The sequence below is a fragment of the Apus apus genome, chromosome 3 (assembly GCF_020740795.1).
Source record: "Apus apus isolate bApuApu2 chromosome 3, bApuApu2.pri.cur, whole genome shotgun sequence".
Taxonomy (NCBI): domain Eukaryota; kingdom Metazoa; phylum Chordata; class Aves; order Apodiformes; family Apodidae; genus Apus; species Apus apus.
This window is the reverse complement of record NC_067284.1, coordinates 3,431,538-3,452,252: the sequence shown is the minus strand read 5'-3', so window position 1 is coordinate 3,452,252 and position 20,715 is coordinate 3,431,538. Positions and strand designations below refer to the sequence as shown.

Here is a 20,715-nt window from a genome sequence, read left to right as displayed (position 1 = left end):
CTGCCATAGTACAGCCTTGGGAAAAATGGAATGGCAGGATGCACGATACGAGGAAAGACAGGAAGACTCAGAGCTGAGCAAGGTATGTTGATGAAAACATTCCAGAGGTGAGGTATGAACTAAAGGATTAATTAGTGGCTTGGATGGCAGGACTGTCAGCAAAGCAGAAATCACAAGGCACACAATGATAGAGAAAAGAAAATATTTTGTTATGGAATGACCAAGATTCCTTCACTTTTGACAGACTGCTTATGGAACAACTAGGCCTCACCCAGGGTGCCCATCCATCCAGGACTACCCCAACTTGCTCTGTAGGTCCTCAACAACAAGTATCTTCCAAATACATCTCATGTAACTATTCCACAACAAATGTAACACAATGGTTTAAAAATAGTTTTGAATATTCTGTGTTTTGTTTAGCCAAAATATTTAAATACTTGCATTAAAACCAACTGCAAGGACATGAAGGGAAGTAAAAGGTTTCACTTGTAGGTAAATGGAAGACACAGGCTACTAACAATTCATTTTCATAGAACCCTAGAATGGCAGGTTGGAAGGGACCTCAAGAATCATCTGGCCCAGCCTCTCTAGGTACTACTACAGCTGACATGAGGTGGCTCAGCACCCTGTCAAGCTGAGCCTTCAAACTGTCCAACGTGGGGGAAGCCATCACTTCCCTTGGGAGACTATTCCAATGTCTGACTGTCCTCATGGGGAAACATTCACCTCTTCGTGTCCAACTGGAATCTCCCCAGGAGCAACCTGTGCCCATCACCCCTTGTCTTTTCTATGTGACTCCTTGTAAACAGGGAGTCTCCATCTTCTTTGTAGCCACCCTTTAATGACCATTTGATGACCATACCTCCTTTTACTCTATATTAGCTGTTTCTCAGCCCTCCAAGAGTTGGAGCATGGCTGCCATTTTATTTGCAATGACTCTGGGAGATGGTTTGAACCAACATAACAGGAATTCCCATTACTGTGTACTGTCAGCTATGCAGAGACCACCAGCATGACTTATCACTCCAAGTGTTTCTCTGAAATATCTCTGAAGAGTTTATCTATAATTGTATTCAATGTAGCTGAAAGTTAAGGTGCAGTAACCTTGACATTAAAGCTCTGCTACTAATGACACTTGAAATACATGGAACCTTTTTATGCAAGAGAAAAGAAGGTAACCTTTTTCATGCAGTGAAGAAAGAACACCTGATAAATGAGCACTCCTGTTAAGAAAATAGATTGCTTGTCTCTCTAACTGCACAGGAAAAAGGCATTAAAAAATAAAATGTGAATCATTCGAATACAGTGTAGCAGACAGGGCTGGGGTTTATTTTATATGTATATTAAAAAGTATTTATTTTTTTTAAATCATGCTTCTATAAAGCATACTGCATATTCTGAAACACCAATAAATACCCAGCACTGCTTGCAGAACCACAGATACCTCACACTGTCAAGGAAACCTGTACTCTTTTGAACAGCTGTACCTGCACTTATGTTAGTCAGCAATTAAAAGTATGGTTCTCCCACCTGCTCTCCTCTCCCCTCCTGAACTTCCAGTGTTCAGAACTGGATGGGGACATCAATACCATATATTAAAATGGTTTATTAGAGGAATGTTTATGCTTTCCACAGAGCAGAAGTTTGCAGCAGATGGGTATTGCCTGCCACGTAGAAGGAAAGAAACTCATAGCCAAGGGGAGCCAGCAGACTTCTCAGAGACCTTGCCCCTTCCACCAGGTGTGTTGACAGAATCATCAGCAGGGAAAGGATAATAAAGCTTTGGAGCAAGGCAAAGACTGCTGCTTCTGGGACCATATCAGCCTAGTAATAAGCATTTGGTGCTGTTGATGTCTGAAAAGTTTCACCATTATCATTACTATATATTTGATGCAAATGGAGTATATTGAGATTTGGAGTGATATTGAGAAAATGTGTCTTTTGATGAGAAAAACCCACCTATTATTATACCACTGGCATGATTTCCAACTATTTTTGCCTTACTTGCATCACTTCTACAAGGTATCTGAAAATCTCATGCTTTCATTTTCTTGGTCCTTTCATCCCAGAATGATTCAATCTACCCATTTTAGTAAGGGGTAAAATTACATCAGCCAATTCAAGCAACATTAACCTCAAGTGAGTGATGCTGCAGAGATAACTACACGCTAATAAATCACCTTCAAGAACAAATTTAATTTCTGCATAATTCCTACCTGAGTCCACAGAATAGGATCTTTTATTGATAGCAGCCACTACTGTAGTTTTGCTAAAATTCAATTTGCTGACTGGAACAGCACATGAATTTAGCTGAACATTTTGTACTGGTTTTCACAGAATCACACAATGGCTTGGGTTGGAAGGGACCTTCAAGATCATCCAGTGCCAAACCCCTGCATGGGCAGGGACACCTCCCACCAGACCAGGTTGCTCCAAGCCCCATCCAACCTGCCCTTCAACATTTCCAGGGATGGGGCTTCAAACATATTTCTAGTAACTTAAACTCAGAATGCAATCATTATTTCCAAATCTGGATTTGTTTGTTTTGCAACCCATCCATACCTAAAACCCTTTACTAACTTAAGTAACAATTTAACTTTCCTCTTATTCCAATAGTCAAGGTGCAGCATAACAAGGACCGACATAATCCATCCCAATCTACTGAAATACCATCTCATGTCCATTGAAAATGCTTCTGCAAAGATGATAAATTTTTATTAATGAGTTTCCATCAGGTTAATTCTTGTTATTGTTCCTTAGTAATTTCTCTTCCACTACTGCATAAAATAAAAACACACTTTGCTTATAAAGATGAAGACCTATCATATGAAGATGTCTGTGTGCACTTTCATTTCATAGTCAATGGCTACTTAAAAGGGAGCCAGTCCAAAAATATGTTACTCTCAATACAGCTGTCAACCCCTGAAGTAAATTCAGTTTGACATAAGGAATTTTTGATTTGACATTCTTTAATATCAAAGAATTCAACGAAGAATTTTTCAACTAAGAATTCAACTTAGAACCCTTTCTCTCCACCTTCCAAAAGAAAACAAACCAACAAATGAACAGCAACAACACAAAAACCCATATAAAATGTTCCTAGGCAATCTTCCCTTGCCTCTTTCCTGTTTTTCATACCAATCAACATGTATTACCCTGAACAATCCTGACTACAGCACTACAGTAAGTAGTAACTTCTCTTTCCTTGTATTTTCCCATCTACCTGCTTTCTCTGTGCACTCACACACCCACCTTTATATTGGAATATATTACAAATAACCCAGCTTCTCTGTCCAGCAACACAATGCCCTGTCTAATACACAAGAACAGGCTGTTTTTTAAATTATTGTTTGCTTTAGAAGCATCTCAGAGCTGTCAAATTCCACATGAAAGTCTACTGAAAGTTTAAGGCCACATACCAGTGAAGTGCAAAGAAATATTTACTCACTTCATGTATAATGTGCTCAGGGTCCAGACCATGTTGTTGTTTCAAGTGGAAAGGAAAGGATGTTTATAATCTTTAGTCTCATGAACTTTAAGCAAAAAAGGATACTTTCTGAGCTGGGAGAGCATTGTTCATTAGCAGCCAGGCTCTCTCTTACTTACACACAACCCCAAATAATCTGCTACCACCACAGAAACAACATATTCCCTATACATATAAAAATATGCCAAAGATCAGTACATTTTTCACACATATATACTTGTGGAGTACCATGAAGACCTTCTCCTCAACTCCACCCCAGCAGCTGAAAAATTTGGTAATATCTTCAGTGACATTATATCAGCGCACTGGCTGAATCATATTAAGAAAATAAATTAATTGGTACAGAAAGGCTTGTAATACTTAACTTTGTATTGCTGCAATTTTCTGAGTATTGCAGGAATTTGTATTGAAAGTGCATAATTGCATTGTAAAATTTGTCAAGGGAGAAGTTAATAGGTTGTGCCTGGGAAGCAGACAGCTGGTACTTCAGCAGATGGGAAAGCACAGGAGATACTTTGGGACTGTAGGACAAATAAATGACACAGACACAGTTACTTAAAAACCTGCTGTGAAGCAATTGGTCATATTGACATCACAGTTCTGAGGAAGAAGCTCAGAGCTGTTCATAGTATCTTAGAATCATAGAAATGTTTGGGTTGGAAGGGACCTTCAAGATCATCTGTTGTGTGCTTTCATCGCAGCACGGGACTGCGCTAAGGTGACAGCTGGAAATTTCTCTTCACAAACACCATTTTATTTTATTTTCTTTAAAGAAAATGTGAAAGTTCTCAAGCAGAAATTAGTTGCAATGGGAAGGTTTCACAGCAAACCCCAGAAGAACAGCTCCCGTGAAGTGCTCTGGTGCACAGATGTCGTGCCACAGAAAGGCTGTTCTTGGTCCTGTGACCCACAGCTCATCTGGCCTTCCTTTGAGAAGTTCCACTAGGTTGAAGGCAGGACTGAGCTGCTCCCACGGCTGCTCCTGACCCACTGCAGAATTCCACCAGTGCTGCTCTGGTTTCAGTTGCCACACTGCTCATTGGGGCAGCCCAGCACTGACTCCAGAAGCGGTGGGAGGAGGAAGCTTCATAGGAGAAGGGTGGGCTGGACAGACAGACAGCAGGCAGCACAATGGTTTCTCCAAGGTAAGCCATTCCTACTGCCTTTGCTAGGATACTGAAAAATCCTTTATTTAAAAAAAAAAAATAAATAACAAAAAGGACACAGTGAGTTAACCTCACCCTGCTACCTAATGCTGAACAGACTTATTTTGAAGAAGATTCGTGTCCACTTCCCTGCACAGTCTTGGATGAGCTTTGATGCAGTGCCTTTTGATTTATACTACAATATTAAGGAGAGGACCTTTTCTTATCCAACACGTAATTGCTGTATTTGCACATGCTGTGTGTGCTGAAAACAATAAAGAAGATAATGAAGGAAAGTACTGGTTGTAATGAATTAGTAATATTGTTGGATTTGTATTTAGAGTTGATTTTTGTTGTTGTGGGTGGAAGATGATCAATAGGAACAATGCAATCACACTCTATGTGTTTTTCATCTCCTGAGACTCATCTTGTAAATGAGAAGAAGAATCTCACAGGATTTATCCAGGAGAGCAAAAACTAAATAAAATAATTTAGAATCATCATGGCTTGGATTTCCTCTCAGTAGAAGCTGAGGGAAAACTACGAAGGATTGGGAAACAAAATAATACATTTATTGAAGATTATAAAAGACACCACGGCTCATATTTTGAGCTATTTTTCCCGTTATCTTTCAAAAAATAATTTTGTCAAGGGCATCATACTTCTTAATGTACTTAGGTACTGAGTACTTTAGGACCATGCATTTTCTCTACCAGTTAATTAGCTAAGGTTTCACAGTACACGCTAGTTGGAATACTGCACCTTTGCTGAAAGCCAGCCTTCCAGAAGATAGGAATAAGAACAGTAAGTCCCAAAGGAAATCATTTTTATGATAAAGAGTCCTAATGTGCCCCAGTAAAGGTGAGGATTGATTGTTATGGCCTATTGTTACTATAATTAGAAGTCAAATACCAATTAGCAGTTCCATTAATAAGATTAATCTCTGCAATATCTGCAGCTGAGACCCAGGGCTTGTGTGCAATAAGCCAATGTGAATTTAAAGTGCACTAAAACTCCCAGTTTGAGTATTTACACTAGCCAAAAGAAAAAAGCAATGCCTGTTTTGAGTTTTGACTTCCCACATGTACTATTGGTCTTACTACATCTTTCTCATTCCTTGCTTTTTATTTTGTTTAAACACGTTCTACTGCGATTTATATCATTGTTGGGGGTAGGTGCAATGCAGCATGAAGTTTTCCAAACTCTGGTTCACAGTTACTCCCTCTGCATTGCACCAGGTCAGGGTAAATATAATTTAGTTTTTCATGACTAGTAAACTCAGACAAGTAGTAATGGGAAAAAAAACCCAAAAAAAGCCTTTTTACAGATACAGAAGTATTATTTGTGTGACAGGATTATATTATCCATTATATTATATATATAATATAATATATATTATATTTATCCATTATAAAGTTAGGCATCATTTAATTACTTCAATATATGAAGGTAAGAAACAGTCAAGTCCAGTCTCCCAGGTGAATATGCTATACAGTTCAAGTACAGAAGCTGAAAGAAGGGCAAGGTGTGAAGATGAGAAGTCACACACTCATGCTCTTTGTATTTTTGTACACCCTAAAATCATCACTTTCATGGTCATTCCTTGATTTTATTTCACTCGAGTTTTGTCTTTTACAAGAACACAAACACAGAATTTTTTCCACAGATAAACCTACACCATGCAAGGTATAAGGAAGGCTTTTATAAAACGCAGTAGCAAACAGGTCAAGGCAACCTCTATCACTTACACTGAAACAATGCAATTAATCTCACCTCCACCCAAATTTACTCATGTTTGCCATGGCTGACTAGCCAAAGAGGCTTTGTGATGGATTTGCATTTTCCTTTCTCTCTCTTAAACGGGAGACTATCTGATTTCTTTGGGTAGAACCATTAATTAATCAAATCTAGATTTATGTGGAGGCACATTTCAATTGGAAAGCACTTAAACAATTATGAAAAATTACAAGCATCTTTAAGCTTGTCTACAGTAGAAAGCATTTGCTGGCCAAACTTTACTGGTGGGCTGAACAAATGAAGGTACAGCTTACACAGCAGAAGACCTCCTTTGCCAGAGTAACATTTACCTCCTCCTAAACCAGAAGGTAAGCCCTTTTTTTTTTTTTTCTCCAGTCACCTGTTCCAACTGGAGATGTGACAGTCTTCTGATTCAGAAACAGCATCACCATCTCAGCTGTTTGGTCACATTCCCAAAGACAGGCCAGAGGCTACTCACCAGAAACTGGAGCTCTCAGGAAAAGCAGAGCCCAAGCTGCACATTCTCGTGGAGTATTTATGCTGTTTATCACTCCAAGTGGAACACTTTTTACATTTTCTCAGTCTCCAGAGGTGTGCTCACACCTCATACACTATTACACTAAATACACAAAGCAGAGTATTGCCATTTCAGATCCCTCTCAACCAGAAAATCCCAGTACAACAGCAGGCCAAGACACATGCAGAAGTAAAGGCAAAAAACAAACATCCATTTGTTTAAGTCTGGGCAGACTGCAAGTCTCAAAAGCATACTCTAATCAGTACAGAGCCTCTACATTTTTGGCTATGCTGGTCTATATTTACCTTTACAGACTGAAGGTGTCCCAGGATCATCATTCACACAGCTTCCATTCCCTGGAGGCAGCCTGATTGCCTTTCATGCATACAGCAATTAAAGACTGCTCTAACAAGCACAGCATCACCTCTGCTACGCCTGCCATGGCAGGGGTTTCAGAGAAAGAACAGAGCTGCAGATGGTGAGCTGTCACCAGTGAGAAATGGAAGAGCATCCCCACTAACACACAACAACTTTTGGTGGCACATCCCAAAGACAGAGAAGACCTTTGTGCTTGTGTTCTCACAGTAGGCCTTAACATAGCCTAAGTTACTAATGCTGAAAATCTTGGGATGGAAAGTTCTTCAGCTATTTCAGCCCTCAAATGACCTTAAAGGACACCTAACAGGTTAGATGATGCCATCGGTGTGGCCTCTTGTGAGCTACGTGCAGCATTCAACACAGAGCATGAGGCTAGAAGCAGGGGCAGAAAGTTCACTCATCTGTCTAAAACACATTTTGATTATCATCTTGTGAACGTGACGATATTCTTGTAAGACCTGACCCTCATGAAGAAAGCCAGATGAGTCTGACCTCACTGCTGACTCTGCTTTGAGCAGGAGGTTGGTCCACAAACTTCCTGAGGTCCTTTCCAGCTTGGATCATCCTCTGAATCTAGATTTACAATCAGCAGGTTTATCCTGAAAGGGGGGTAATGGAAGGTTGAATTTTCCCTGAAGATAGGGTAAAGATGCTTGGAATCCAGGGCAAGGAAGTTAAGGCAAAGCTTTGTTTTCATATCTAGCAAAGACAAGCTGGGAGTAAGCTAGATGGAACTGCAAGGAGACAGAGCAGTATGTCCTTTGTCCTTAGGGTCCTTAGAATTATAACTATCCCCTCCTGACTTCTTTGCAACCAAAGAAACTTCAGAGGAAAAGCAACCTATGGATGAACAAACCCTCCAGTTAAGACCTGGTATTTCCTGGAAACCTTTAAGTTTCTAATCAATGTTCCTTTAAAGAAGGTGAGAACAAGACGACTTGGCAGAGCCACAATGACAAAGAGAACATATGAAATCTGACTGTGTGACCCACATGTGCATGTTACTCCAAAAAAAAGGCACCCAGGGCACTTAGCATGAATTACTACTCAAGCTTGATGAGTAAAGGATCCATCAGCACAACAAGGAGTTGGCATCTGCTGCTAACTTCCACTTACACTGGGCTTTTGTTGGAAGCAGCATCAATACTGGTTCCAAAATCATTACTGAAACTCTAAGTAAAAGAAGGCTATGTCCATGATCACCAGCACTACAGTATCACCACCACTCTTGGAAGCAGCAGGAAAAATTCTGCTTCACAGACAAGTTTATAAAGCAAGTACCAGCTTCTTGTAGGAAAGCATGTTCATCCTGCAGGAGATGAACTTCTGGAGCTTTAAAGGCAGCATTGTTCTGAGGGAGAAGAGGCATGGACAGAGTATTGCTAGTATCAATCCAGAAACCTGTTTGCTGGATTTACCAGGTTTTAATACAGATCTGAAATAGCACTTTCTATATTCCACCCTACACACACAGACACACGCTGAATTTGATAGAATAAAAAGGCCTTTGGCTTGTTAATGACCACAGGATTCACCAGTGTGAATGCACAGGCCAGCCTGACTGAAAAAAGGGTATGTATTTTTTTTCTGACAAGCATCCCAGGCAATCTGCAGAGCTGACTCAATGGATGTCAGTACTAGAGGTATTTTTTGAGCTAATGGAACAAAAAAACCCAAACCAACAAAAACAACCCAAAAAGATGTAAAATGTGAGAGAGAAAAAAATAACTTGCTGTAGTAGAGCCAAGGATACTGAGGCCTGAAGAGATGGCCTAAGTTTGTTCCTCGATGTCACTTGCATTTTAAGCTGCAATATCGAGGCTGCCAGGAAATCATTACTCAATATAAAGCCAAGGAGATGCCTCAATCCCCAGCCAGCAGTGTCTGGCAGTGCCAGACACCAAGAGAAAAAGATACTCCTTGGCTATTTAGTGAGAGGAACCAAGCCAGTCTTGGTACCTTCAACTGTAAGAATCTAGTTCCAGCTATGAAGCATAAAGCTGTAAGTGTTCAGAAACCACATGATCCTGGAGCTTCAATTAAAAACCTCACTTCCAGCAGCAAAGTAAAGGAACAGCAAGATGCACCCAAGTGAGTTTTGCTCTAAAAGAAGGCAATGGAGAGAGGAGTGGCTGACTCTAGTACAATCACCAGTTTGGAAAAGTGTCTCAAAGCTCTTACGAAGCTCTAGGCTCCGTGTCACACCTCAGGTGTTCTCCGACACTATTAGCATGATAAATGATCATTACTTAAATTCTGCTTAAACCCAAATGTGAATTTTGCTTTCTCTCCAGCATGAAAGTAAGAAGGAGTTTCAAGGGAATATGGGATGCACGCTTTGCTTGAGTACAGGCAATGACATCAACCCTTACATGACACTGCTTGCATACTCTGTGTGAGCACTGCACTTCATCATCACATTTGCAATGCTTCTGTAGCCAAGGAAATATTTTCTTAGAGGCTAAGAGACCAGCAGAAAGTTTCAACTTTAGGCAATCTGTCCAGCAGCTGAAATAGAGCTGTTTATCACGCTGCTACTTCTCCTCTTCGTCTTCTTTTGGGATTGCTGGGGCTGAGCTGGCAGTAAAACCAGGTCCTCTCCCCAGCCAAAAGGAACAAAGTCAGGTTGCTGGCAACACGACAGGGAGGTGGCTGTACAGAGCCAAGCATGCCAAGCAGGCCTTCCTAACACTTCCCCCCTTATCTTCAATATGGCTCCAAAGGCAACCAACAATTACTATGATATCCTTGCATACAATCACCCCTGTGCTCCCAGCTCAAAGCAGGGGGATCATGTCTCCTGCAAATTATGAAGTGCTGAAGCTGGAGGTAACAGCAGCCAGAGGCAGCACCATATAACTACCCTAGCCCTGCTCCTGTAACTACCTAGACTGTAGTTCTCATTGTTCTGGAAAAGATTGCTCTCTGGTAGCAGCCATCCGTTTTGTTCCATTGTGTACCAGTAAAAAACAGAGACCAGCTAAGCAGACAGCTAATCTATTTTTATACATTTAGTTAGGTCAACTGTCCCACAAATTGAACTATGAAGAGAACACAAGAATAGGATTAAAAAATTGTGGGTTTTTTGATATTCCAAATCTAGCTCTCAGTGTCTTTCTGTTTTAATTACAGGTATTTGTATTGTTTGCTTACATTGTGATTCAAGAATATGAAATAAGGAGAAAAGGTTAAGCAGAACATGCCAGATTCCAGGATGAAAAAGTCCACCATGCTTTTTTGTTGTTTTCCAGGTAAAATAACTATTGTGCTGTTACACCTTCCAGGTCCCAGATTTTACATTTAGTGGACTATCAGACATAGTGGACTGATGTAACCTGGTGATCCGCTGTGGGACTGAGTATTTAAAGAGAGCACAAGAGCTGGTTCCAACACAAACAGTGGGAAAAGAAAGACTGGGCTGGTGCAATCTCTGACAAGTACTGGAACAACTTAGCTCATGCTTGGATTTCAGGAATGCAATTAATTAATCACTACTAAATACCCTAAAATCAAGTGAGCCATATCCCAGCTAATAGTCCACAATATAACGTTCACAGCACGTAAGTATCAGGCAGTGAAGATGCTCATTACAGTGCCAGAAATAATATTCCCAGTAAAATATTATATATAAAGATGAAGTAATTATATGGCATGGCAACAAAAAGAGCTGTAGAGTCTACAGCTGAGCTGAAAATCTGTAATAATCTATTTCCAAAAAATACTTTCCAAGGCTAGAAACATTCAGAAACAATAAAGAATTAAGTGTATTTCTTCATATCACTGAGGGATATACTTTGCCTTTGATAGGTATGTCTAACACACACACACCATATATAATTACACTGTAACCAAGACAGCAGACAAAAATGTACTAATGGAAAACAACCTCCTTTTTTTTTTCCTTCTTCAGGAGAAAGCAGTTTGTAAAACACTATTTGTAATACACAAAACAATCACTAAAGCCCTTTAAGATCACCATTTTACAAGGTGCCTGTTCTCTTTACTTTATACAATGGAGAAATCAAAATCAGAAATTAGACTCACATTTAAAATCGTATTTGGAAAAGTACCTTAAAATAAAGAAAGGAGTCCAAAATCAAAGGCAAAGCCCACAGTGACTTCCATGGAGGGCAAGAAGTGGCCACTATGGCACAAAATGAATCAAACCATTGGTGTTCTCCTCGTGTGCATCAGTTTGCTCATATCTACACCATGCTACAGAATTCCAGTGTCATTGAAAAGCCATTTAAATTAACAACTCCCTAGTTATCACTTTTGGAGACAGTAATGACCCTTAAGGGAACCTGTGTGGGCGGATTCCAGAGTGCTTCATTTTTGGAGTACCTTTGTAACTCTGAACCAGATATTATAATGGCTATTGACTTGCTCAAACTTAGATTATCAAGCTAGATTTTCAGTTGGGTGAACTGGCACAGTTCCAAGGATGTCCATTTACACCAACTGGTTCATTACTAATTCAAGGTCTTATTTGCTCCTTAATGAAACCTTCCACTAGTCATCTTCCCCACGGCAGTTTTAAAATGCTCAGATGTTACCTTCGTGGTCAGAATCATCATCCTCAAGAATTTACTTACCAAAAATAATCCTTTTCCTCTCCTTTTACGAGGTCAACTTTTTTCATCATTTACAAAACAAACTAAAATACCTTCCATGCCATAATCAACCAACTAGAATTATGCTTTCATACAGCATCATTTGCATATAGATATAAAAATTTCACAAAGGGGACATTGAGGGCAAAACAAAACAAGAACAGAATTAAATTGCTAAAGGGACAACACAGCCTTCCATAACAAGCCTCTTTTACAGCACTTTTTTCTTACTTATTGTCATTTCTGTCTGTACTCATTCATACACATTCTTCTGCTTTGTTATTTTAAGATATTACATGTCTTTTTAAATGCTGATTTACTTGGTCTTCTCAATTTTAACCTCTGCACTTCTAAACCAATTCAGGATACAACCACGTCAGTAAGTTGGTGTCTCTTAATTTAACACATCACAGTGGTCAGAAACAAAATTAACTGAAAATATAGCAGCCTGTTCCCTCAACCAAACAACACTCACAATTTTTCAAAATTACCTCAAAAATTCAAATTTTACAATTCTCCAAGCAGACCTAATTTATGACTTCAGTGGAACAGTTAACTATCAAATATACAAAGGACAGCAACCACTATTTTTGAGCATTGTTGTTACTAGTGTTAAGTAATTTAGCTTATAGACTTAAAAAGATACTTAGGAACTTGACGAAGCTGAATTACCTCAGTGAGAGCCTGAGGAACCTTAATGATACGCTCACTAATTCTGCTGTGGCATATGGAAGGTAAAAACTTTACAGTGCTGTTTTATGGGAAAATATCCTTCAAAAGGGCTACAAGCAAAACTTACCTGCTCAGTGAAACTACTAGTGTTTCACAACTCTGGCTAATCTGACTCTGAAATTTCTAGTAAGTGCACCTGAGTGACACCCAAGTAACTCAAAATGAAAATACTCTTCTAAAAATATATTTTCTAGCATCTTTACTTTTTTGATTTCGAGTACCCCTCAACATAAACTTCCAAATAATTACCTTTGTATAAATGTTTTCAATTTGGTTATGCCCAACAGCCACAAGTAAGAAACGGGCATGAATATTGTAAGAGCTAGAGAAAGAGCAGGGAATGGTTTTCACCATGGAAAAACTTAAGAAAACCCCGAGGAACAAAGTTTTGTAATTGGGTAAGTAGTGATTTTTCTGAAGAGCTGAGCAGGCCACTTAAGCTGCTTTGATACAACCACCAAGTTGCCGATCAAACGTACTCTGATGTATCATTCTGAAGAAAGTTACTACATACCTGGAATAAATTCCACTGACCATGTTGTGCTGGAAAGAGAGCTCTGCTGTGCTGGGTCCAGCAGCTTTGGAAATAAGCAACACAACCAAACCTCGCATCTGTAAATTATTTCTGCTGTCATACACAAAACCCCTGCAAAAAGGAAAGAGGGAAAAAAAAAAAGAAACACGATTTTACACTCTGGTCATCACTTCGTCAAGTCTTTAATACTCACATTTGTATGGAAATAAGCTGCAATTATTAATCATAATCTTTTGCCACCCTTTACCTGACACTTACAATTAAAGACTACTATTGCACAGAAAAGCAAGTATTCAAGATTAAATCATAGAATCACAGAATCACAGGGGCTGGAAGGGACCTCTGAAGATCATGCAGTCCAACCCCCCCTGCTGCAGCAGGAACACCCAGGGCAGGTCACACAGGAACATGTCCAGATGGGTCTTGAAAGTCTCCACAGGAGACTCCACAGCCTCTCTGGGCAGCCTGTCCCAGGGCTCTGTCATCCTCACAGGAAAGAAGTTTCTCCTCCTGTTGAGGTGGAACTTCCTGTGTTGTCTCTTGGTGCTGTTTCCCTTCGTTCTATCACAGGCACCACTGAACAGACACTGGCCCCTTCTTGACATCCACTATTCAGACATTTCATGTCATGTCAGAAGAGGAGTACTTCGGAATCATAGAATGGCTCAGGTTGGCAGGGACCTTAAAGATCATCAGGTTCCAAGCCCCTGGCTACGAGCAGGACACCTCCCACCAGACCAGGCTGCACAAGCCTCATCCAACCTGCCCTTGAACACCTCCAGGGATGGGGCAGCCACAGCCTCCCTGGGCAACCTGTTCCAGTGCCTTCCTGCCCTCACAGGGAAGAATTTCTTCCTGATGTCTAACCTAAATCTCCCCTCTTCCAGTTTAAAACCATTTCCCCTTGTCCTATCACTGCCCTGTCTGGTGAAAATAATTCAATGTGTTCTACTGTAATTGGAATATAGAAGCTTTCCGTTTGTTTTTTTTTTTAAGTACAAAAAAAAGCCAAAAGAAGCCTCATACGTGAAGAGAAGAAAAGGAAAGAGCCTAAACCTATAACATTCTGAAAGAAAACTGTTGAGATCAGAGTGGTTATGAACAGAACACACAGTACATATATGTACAAGTATATTAGGAGAAGGCTTTGCAGAACTTGATGAAAGATGCAACATAAAAGCAGACTTGTTTTAAACAAAAGAAGAGTTTTAAATGCTACAACTTTAAATTTGGGGTCAGAAAGAAATTGCCCCCCAAAACATATCTGTGCAAAGCAACAGTAAATGATCACTCTGAGACACTAGCTCAGAAATTAATTCATTTTAAAGCAAACTTAGCTTTCCTTTTTGACTGCAATGTCTCCAAATGTACTCTTCCTGTCCTTGTCAAGCTGCTTTCTACTTTCTATGTTCATTAGTAAGGCTAAACAGCAAGAAGAAAGGATAATACATTCCAGATGCTATTTAATTTGTAAACTAATTTCCAATAAAGAGCTCCGATATAATCTAAATATTTGTTAAATAAATCATGTTAAAAACTACACCACGGGTTGCTAAGCATTTCAACTCATTTTATTCCAGAGTACAACTTAAGCCCTAATAACTGAAGAAAATCAAAACAGAACTGTCTTTAAAACATCTGGATGAAAACCTGAGATGTTGATCTTGGAAGTATGTTTGAATAAAGAAAACAGTGGATGCAACTTAAAAGTTTCATTTGGATTCTTTCTCTGCATTTACACCATTTCACAATGCAAGGATATCTTCAGTATACTATTTCATTCACACAGAAACATTACAAAAACACTCATTTAGGTAGCAGCACCCTTCTGTGTGAAAGTTCTTGTGCTACCGCAAAAAAATTCTTCACTTCTTGAGTCTTTACAATGTTCCCAGCAGTGATGGGGAGATGGCCCAAACTACATGTCTCAAAAAGCCTCCACTCTGGCAGCTGGTGCTACTGAGCTTGACCTTCCCACCTGCCCTGATTCCAGGCTGAAACTATCCCCTCCAGAGAAGTCCTTAGCTCACTCTCAGCGCAGCTACAGCCTACAAATGCCACTAGTGAGGAGGCCAATAGGGCTCATATGGCTTTCTACCACAACATTCTTAGCTCTGATGGGGTCCAATGAGCCAAACAAGGCCATGGCTCCTTGTTCTGTGCCTTTCTGATACCCTCATATCCCATTTGCTTCACCTGCAGACTACTGGGCTGGTGCGCCCAGGACAAGGCAGGGGTGGGTGGAACTACACTCCACACTCTCAGCAATGTGGGCAGCTGTGGTGTTAGAAAAAGGTATCAATTTCTACTAAATTTCCAAAAGAGAGCCAAGTGTGTATGGCCTCAGGTAGTAACAGAGCTTGGTTAACCAAGCCGAGGTTTTAAGAACCAAGTGGATACTAAACATGTACAGTCAAGGCTGAAATTTAGCCAAAAGCCAGCACTAGCTACCCATTCTAATCTGCAATAATCCAATTAAATGTTAGTCTCTCTTAACAGAGCAGTGAAATTTAAATAGCAATTAACACAATACCTTGCTATAAACCAATTAAAACATTTGTGAAAAATCAGGAGAAGAAGGGTAACCAATATTTTATTCTCATCAAGCACACAACTTTTTCTTACCAGGTTCCAATATACAGTTGACAGAATGAAGCCAAGACAATTAAAACGCTTAAAACTCAATAGATTTCTGAAGTCAGAGCCACAATGAACATTAAACTACCCAGGAAAAAACAGAAAATATATATAATTTATAACATATAGTGTGTATGTATCCTGTATACAGAATTCCTAATGGTTTGTGGTGGAATAAGTACTTCTCTGGCTTGAACTTCAGTTGACCACATTACTCAGATGCACACAAGTTACACAGATGATGCAGTTCAATTCAAATATATTTCCTCAACACTATTTACAAGTCCATCATTTTTAGAGAAAAGTAGCTTTAGGAAAAATTGCTTTTTTTCCACATATATATGCTGGTAATTCAGAGTGCTTTACTGAAGGCAGGGTCTCAGGAGAAATTAATAACCTAATAAAAAAACAACCAAACAACGAAACCATAGAATACAGAAAATTATGGTGATACTTTTAACAATCAAAACATTATTTTTTTTTTCCCCATGCCCAATGCCCTACAGCTTGCTACTACAAAATTAGAGAATAAAGTTAATCACCACAGGATTATAAAGCACCAGCCTTTAAATAAGTCTCTGCCTGGATAGTCACCACTAGAAGCAAAGCACCAAGGTGCTTTTACCTGCTTCAGACTAGGTGAGGAACAGAAGCAGAAAATTACCTGTGCTGAAAACACTCACTTTCACAGCAGTAAGAGAAACAAGTGTTCAGAGATGTTCACCAATGGATGCCTTGTATTCTTAGCAGAAAAACATTAATGAGAAGAACAGATGTGGGGGGGGGAAGAACAGGATATAAAAATTAAATAGTGTCATAACTAGGAGCAACATGTCTGTCAGTTCTACCCCTAATCGTATAGCCTGTGTTGCATATGGTTTGGATGTAATTTTAGACAGCATTTCCTATGAATTACCAGACCAGTATTCAAAGTTTAATTCCATCCAAAACATGACTGAAGCGGTGCTATTGACATGTAACACACCCACACTAAAGCAAACTGCATCAGACTTGAGACAAATAAAGCCTCTGGTGATCATCTTTTAGACACTAGAAACTACTGCAGCTCCCTGACATGGCTCCAGGGGTCACAGCTCAGAATTAAACTCCCCAGAGATACTCTGCACCAGCAACAGCTACACAAAGTCTTCCAGATGGTGCAATTAGTCTTGATGGGTACGTGGCAGGAGACAGGTGCCTCTAGGGGGAAAAAAAGTGAACTAAAAGCAACCCAAGTGAAATTGTTCACACGCACGCAGGAAAAGATGCATCAAGCCAAGAGTCTTTGGGAAAATCTCTGCTGAACACCACAAGTACAGGCATGAGGTACCCAAAAAGCATAGTATTGCTTATTCTAATTTACAGGCTGGCTATCTTGCAAATGACCCAGGGAGCGCAGAGCAAAAAAGGTAGTGAAGTCAAACACTGTTGTACTACTCGGTTTTGAAAAACGTTAAGAATCTGGGGGCAAAAAAAGTAAAAAAAAAATAATCAAGAAAAACACACACACACAAAACCCAAAAAAACCCAAACAAAACACCAAACCAAAATGAAACCAAAACAAACCCCCAAAAAAACACAACCCAAAACGTATGTACTCCAGGCATTATCTGTGTGACAGAATAACCCATTTGAGAACTGGCAAATCCCCAGTTTTAAGCACAGAATTATGTTCACCAAAACAATTCCTCTTCCAGCAGAGGGAAGAAGCGTCTGGCTCCAACACACACTGAGTGACACTGCACAGGCACAAGGGACTCACACCTCCCACTCCAGCCATGATACTGGCTAACAGCTAATGTGCTGCAAACTACACCTCCTACTACCAGGGTCTGTCTGCTGCAGAGAATAAATCAGGCAAACAGGAGCATTTCACTTCATGCTTTGTGTCTTTCTCCACATGTGCAGCCATTTCGGTAGACTTTGCAGTTAAAACATTAATCTCCAATAACTGTCAGGTTTAACTCCATCAGTAATATACACTTGCACAAGAAAAAAACCCCAAACCAACTATTATTTCAAGCACCATTCATATTTTTCAGCAGTCTTATCTAAATACTGCACAGATTTTAAATTATTTGCACGAGACAAAACCAGCTAATGTTCTTGGCATATTTTTTTTTTCATTAATTTAAACTCTGAAATGAAACAACAGAGAGGAAATGTGGCAGTTCCACGTACTGAAAGGAAGATATGGACATGGGGATAATTTCATGGTGCCAAATGGGAATAAAAAAGTGCAGGCAACTGTGAAGGCAACTGTCTCTCTAAGTGGGTGTAGCAGAAGAAAGCATAGCTATGGGTAGTAGTGCTAGCTCAAATTTAACCACTGAGAATACAGAACAGATTTCCAATCAAAACAGATGTGGTAAGGTATTCTAGAAGGGTCAAAAAAGAGGTTGTTAAATGTTTAGTCAAATGTATTGAGTATTTCCCCAGTGTTCTGCTCGTGGCCGAAGCCAATCAAGAGGTGCTGGATTTGCAGCCCTTCCATCAGTTATCCGGTGGGCCAGCTGGAGCCCCTCCACCATGGCCCAGCTGTGTGCTCCAGCCACAGCCCTGCTGGTAGGGGCTGAAGTCAACAGATCATTGTCTTCCTCGTCTCTGCTGGTGATTTTGCCCTTCCTTTATTAAAGACGTGTCGCTGACAAGATCATTTTGCTTCAGATCAGACACAGGCTCTGTTTACCTACAAGGAAGACAGGGAGCCTTCCTCTACCTTCCCATTTCAGATGTCACAAAACAGGAGGGGGAAAAAAAAGTAATCACCTGTTCACACAGCTCTAATAAAAAGCAGCTGGGAAAGCCTGTAACACAACCAAAATCAATTATGCTGATGAAGAAGATTTATAAGCCTAGGGTAACGTCAGTGAAAACACAGGCCATTTTTAGGCTGAAATACAACCTGTTCTGAAAAAGAAAACCCCTCTATTCAAACTGACAGTCCCAGATGTGACAATATAAACACAGTTTTAAATCTGTAACATCTCAGGAAAGTAACATCTATTTTGCTCAATACAGAAGGTGCTCACAGTTACAGGGGCAGGTACATTTGATTAAAAAAAAACAACTGACTTTTAAAAAATTAATTATAACTGACAATTCTATATCTAGCACTAGAGGTAAGGCATGGAGCTATTCAGCAAGTCTGTCAGCTCCCTTATTAGAAATGCAGGAGTTCTACCAGCCTCAGGGCTTTTATCCAATTTGCTTTATTAATGACTCGTCAGAAGTAAATAAGAGAAAAACTCTTGACATACTTTTTTAAAAAATGGATATTAAATCCCTGTATTATAGATGCACTTATCTGAATCCTAGGAGTCACCATACGACCACAGACAAACATGCATATATTCAAATACTCAGAGCAGTCAATCTTCTATAGTCTGTAGTGACTTATTTTCACCTGCTGCTTAAGTTTTAAGTATATATTAAATGCTCTTCTGCACAATATATATTCAAAACACATTAAAAACCATTCCAATGTCCACAGCTGTAGGAGACCAGCTTTGTCATAATGCATATTTTGAGCACAGTTCAGACAAGCTGAAGGAGACAAACTGAAGAAAAACAGGAGACAAACTTATTTCACATGGGGAGAATTCAAGAACAGGATTCAAATTAAATATCCAGCTGACATGAAAACACAAAAGAAAGAATGATCTGAAAACCATGAGCCATCTCAACTGAAAAGCCCACTGCAGGCCACAGATGAGAACATGTACATTTCAGAAACTTATCCCTGGGCTTGGACAACTAAACATCTTTTTGTGTAAGAAAAGTAAGTTTTGGGGTTGAGGGAACTTCTTTACCTGAAAAAGAGGGTTGGGATGGGGCCCATTGCCATGATGTAACTGTCTAGTAATTAAAGGGTTTATCCAGTAAAAACACCTGTGCAATGGGTCAGGCTAGGCTTGGGGAACTCGATCTTCTCGTCCCACTTTGCAGGAAGGTGCTCTTATGGCAGGTTACTAGTGAGGTCTCTACAACAGCACTCCTCCTCTCCCTTCCTCTGAGCAAACAAGTCCTCAACCACTAGCTCTGTGAAGCAAATCACAAAACCCACAACATTTCACAGACAAAAGCCAAAGAGGGCTCAGGTGTGAAGAAGACAGAGGCCTGTCTCTGCACTGGCCCTTCATTCAAAGAAATTAAAGTCTTAACTTCAGCCAAGTAACTTGCTCGTGTGCAAAAGAAAAATGGTTGTGGCCTAGTGAGAAAGTACTTGCCTGAAAGTTACAGGGTTCACAGCTGCACCTGTATAGTCATAGTTGCTGAATAACTTAGAGACAATGCTGTGTCTGTGCTTCCACTTGGCTAGTTTTATTTTAAGGCACACTTCATTAATTTTATCCAAGGCCTTCAGTGAAAAGCAGGGCTCAAAATGCTCAGTTCCAAAAAAGTTGGAACATTTTTTGGGATGCAGGGAACTTTATACACTTGGGTAACTTCTTCTAGATCAATGAAGTCTCAGACACCTACTCATCTGGGCAGAGTGACTGAAGATCACTCCACATATGCTTTAAAATACACTCTTATGAAACGTAGGTATTAAAGAGTCCCAGAAATTCACATAATGCTTGTCTTTAAAATATTACATATATTCTTCACAACTGAGTAGAAACAAAAAGAGTATCTTAGTTGGAAGAATATCTTGGAAGAAGGTTGCAGGAGCACACCTTCTAGAACAGGAAACTTCTGGAGGAGCTCCTAAGGTCCCTTCCACCTGTGTGACACCATGAGAGCAGAAAATACCTATTCAGTTTTCACAGGATTTTGCTTACAGAAGACAGAGGTGACTTGAATTACCGACATAGAAGATCAGCTACACACTTGCATATTATTTTATAGTTATTTTGATGTCCTTAATTCCTTTAGGGTAGGTTATCTCCTAGGATCAATGAGAGAAGCTG

The 20,715-nt window shown here is 39.9% G+C and overlaps 1 protein-coding gene across 1 annotated transcript in view; it reads right to left on the bottom strand.

The window, feature by feature from the left end:
- PDSS2 (decaprenyl diphosphate synthase subunit 2) overlaps positions 1 to 20,715 on the bottom strand; it is a 111,836-nt gene that overhangs the window by 53,223 nt on the left and 37,898 nt on the right. The window contains exon 2 of the mRNA XM_051613157.1: positions 13,145 to 13,276. Within this exon, the coding sequence (XP_051469117.1) occupies positions 13,145 to 13,276 (132 nt within the window). The remainder of the gene's footprint in view (positions 1 to 13,144; positions 13,277 to 20,715) is intronic.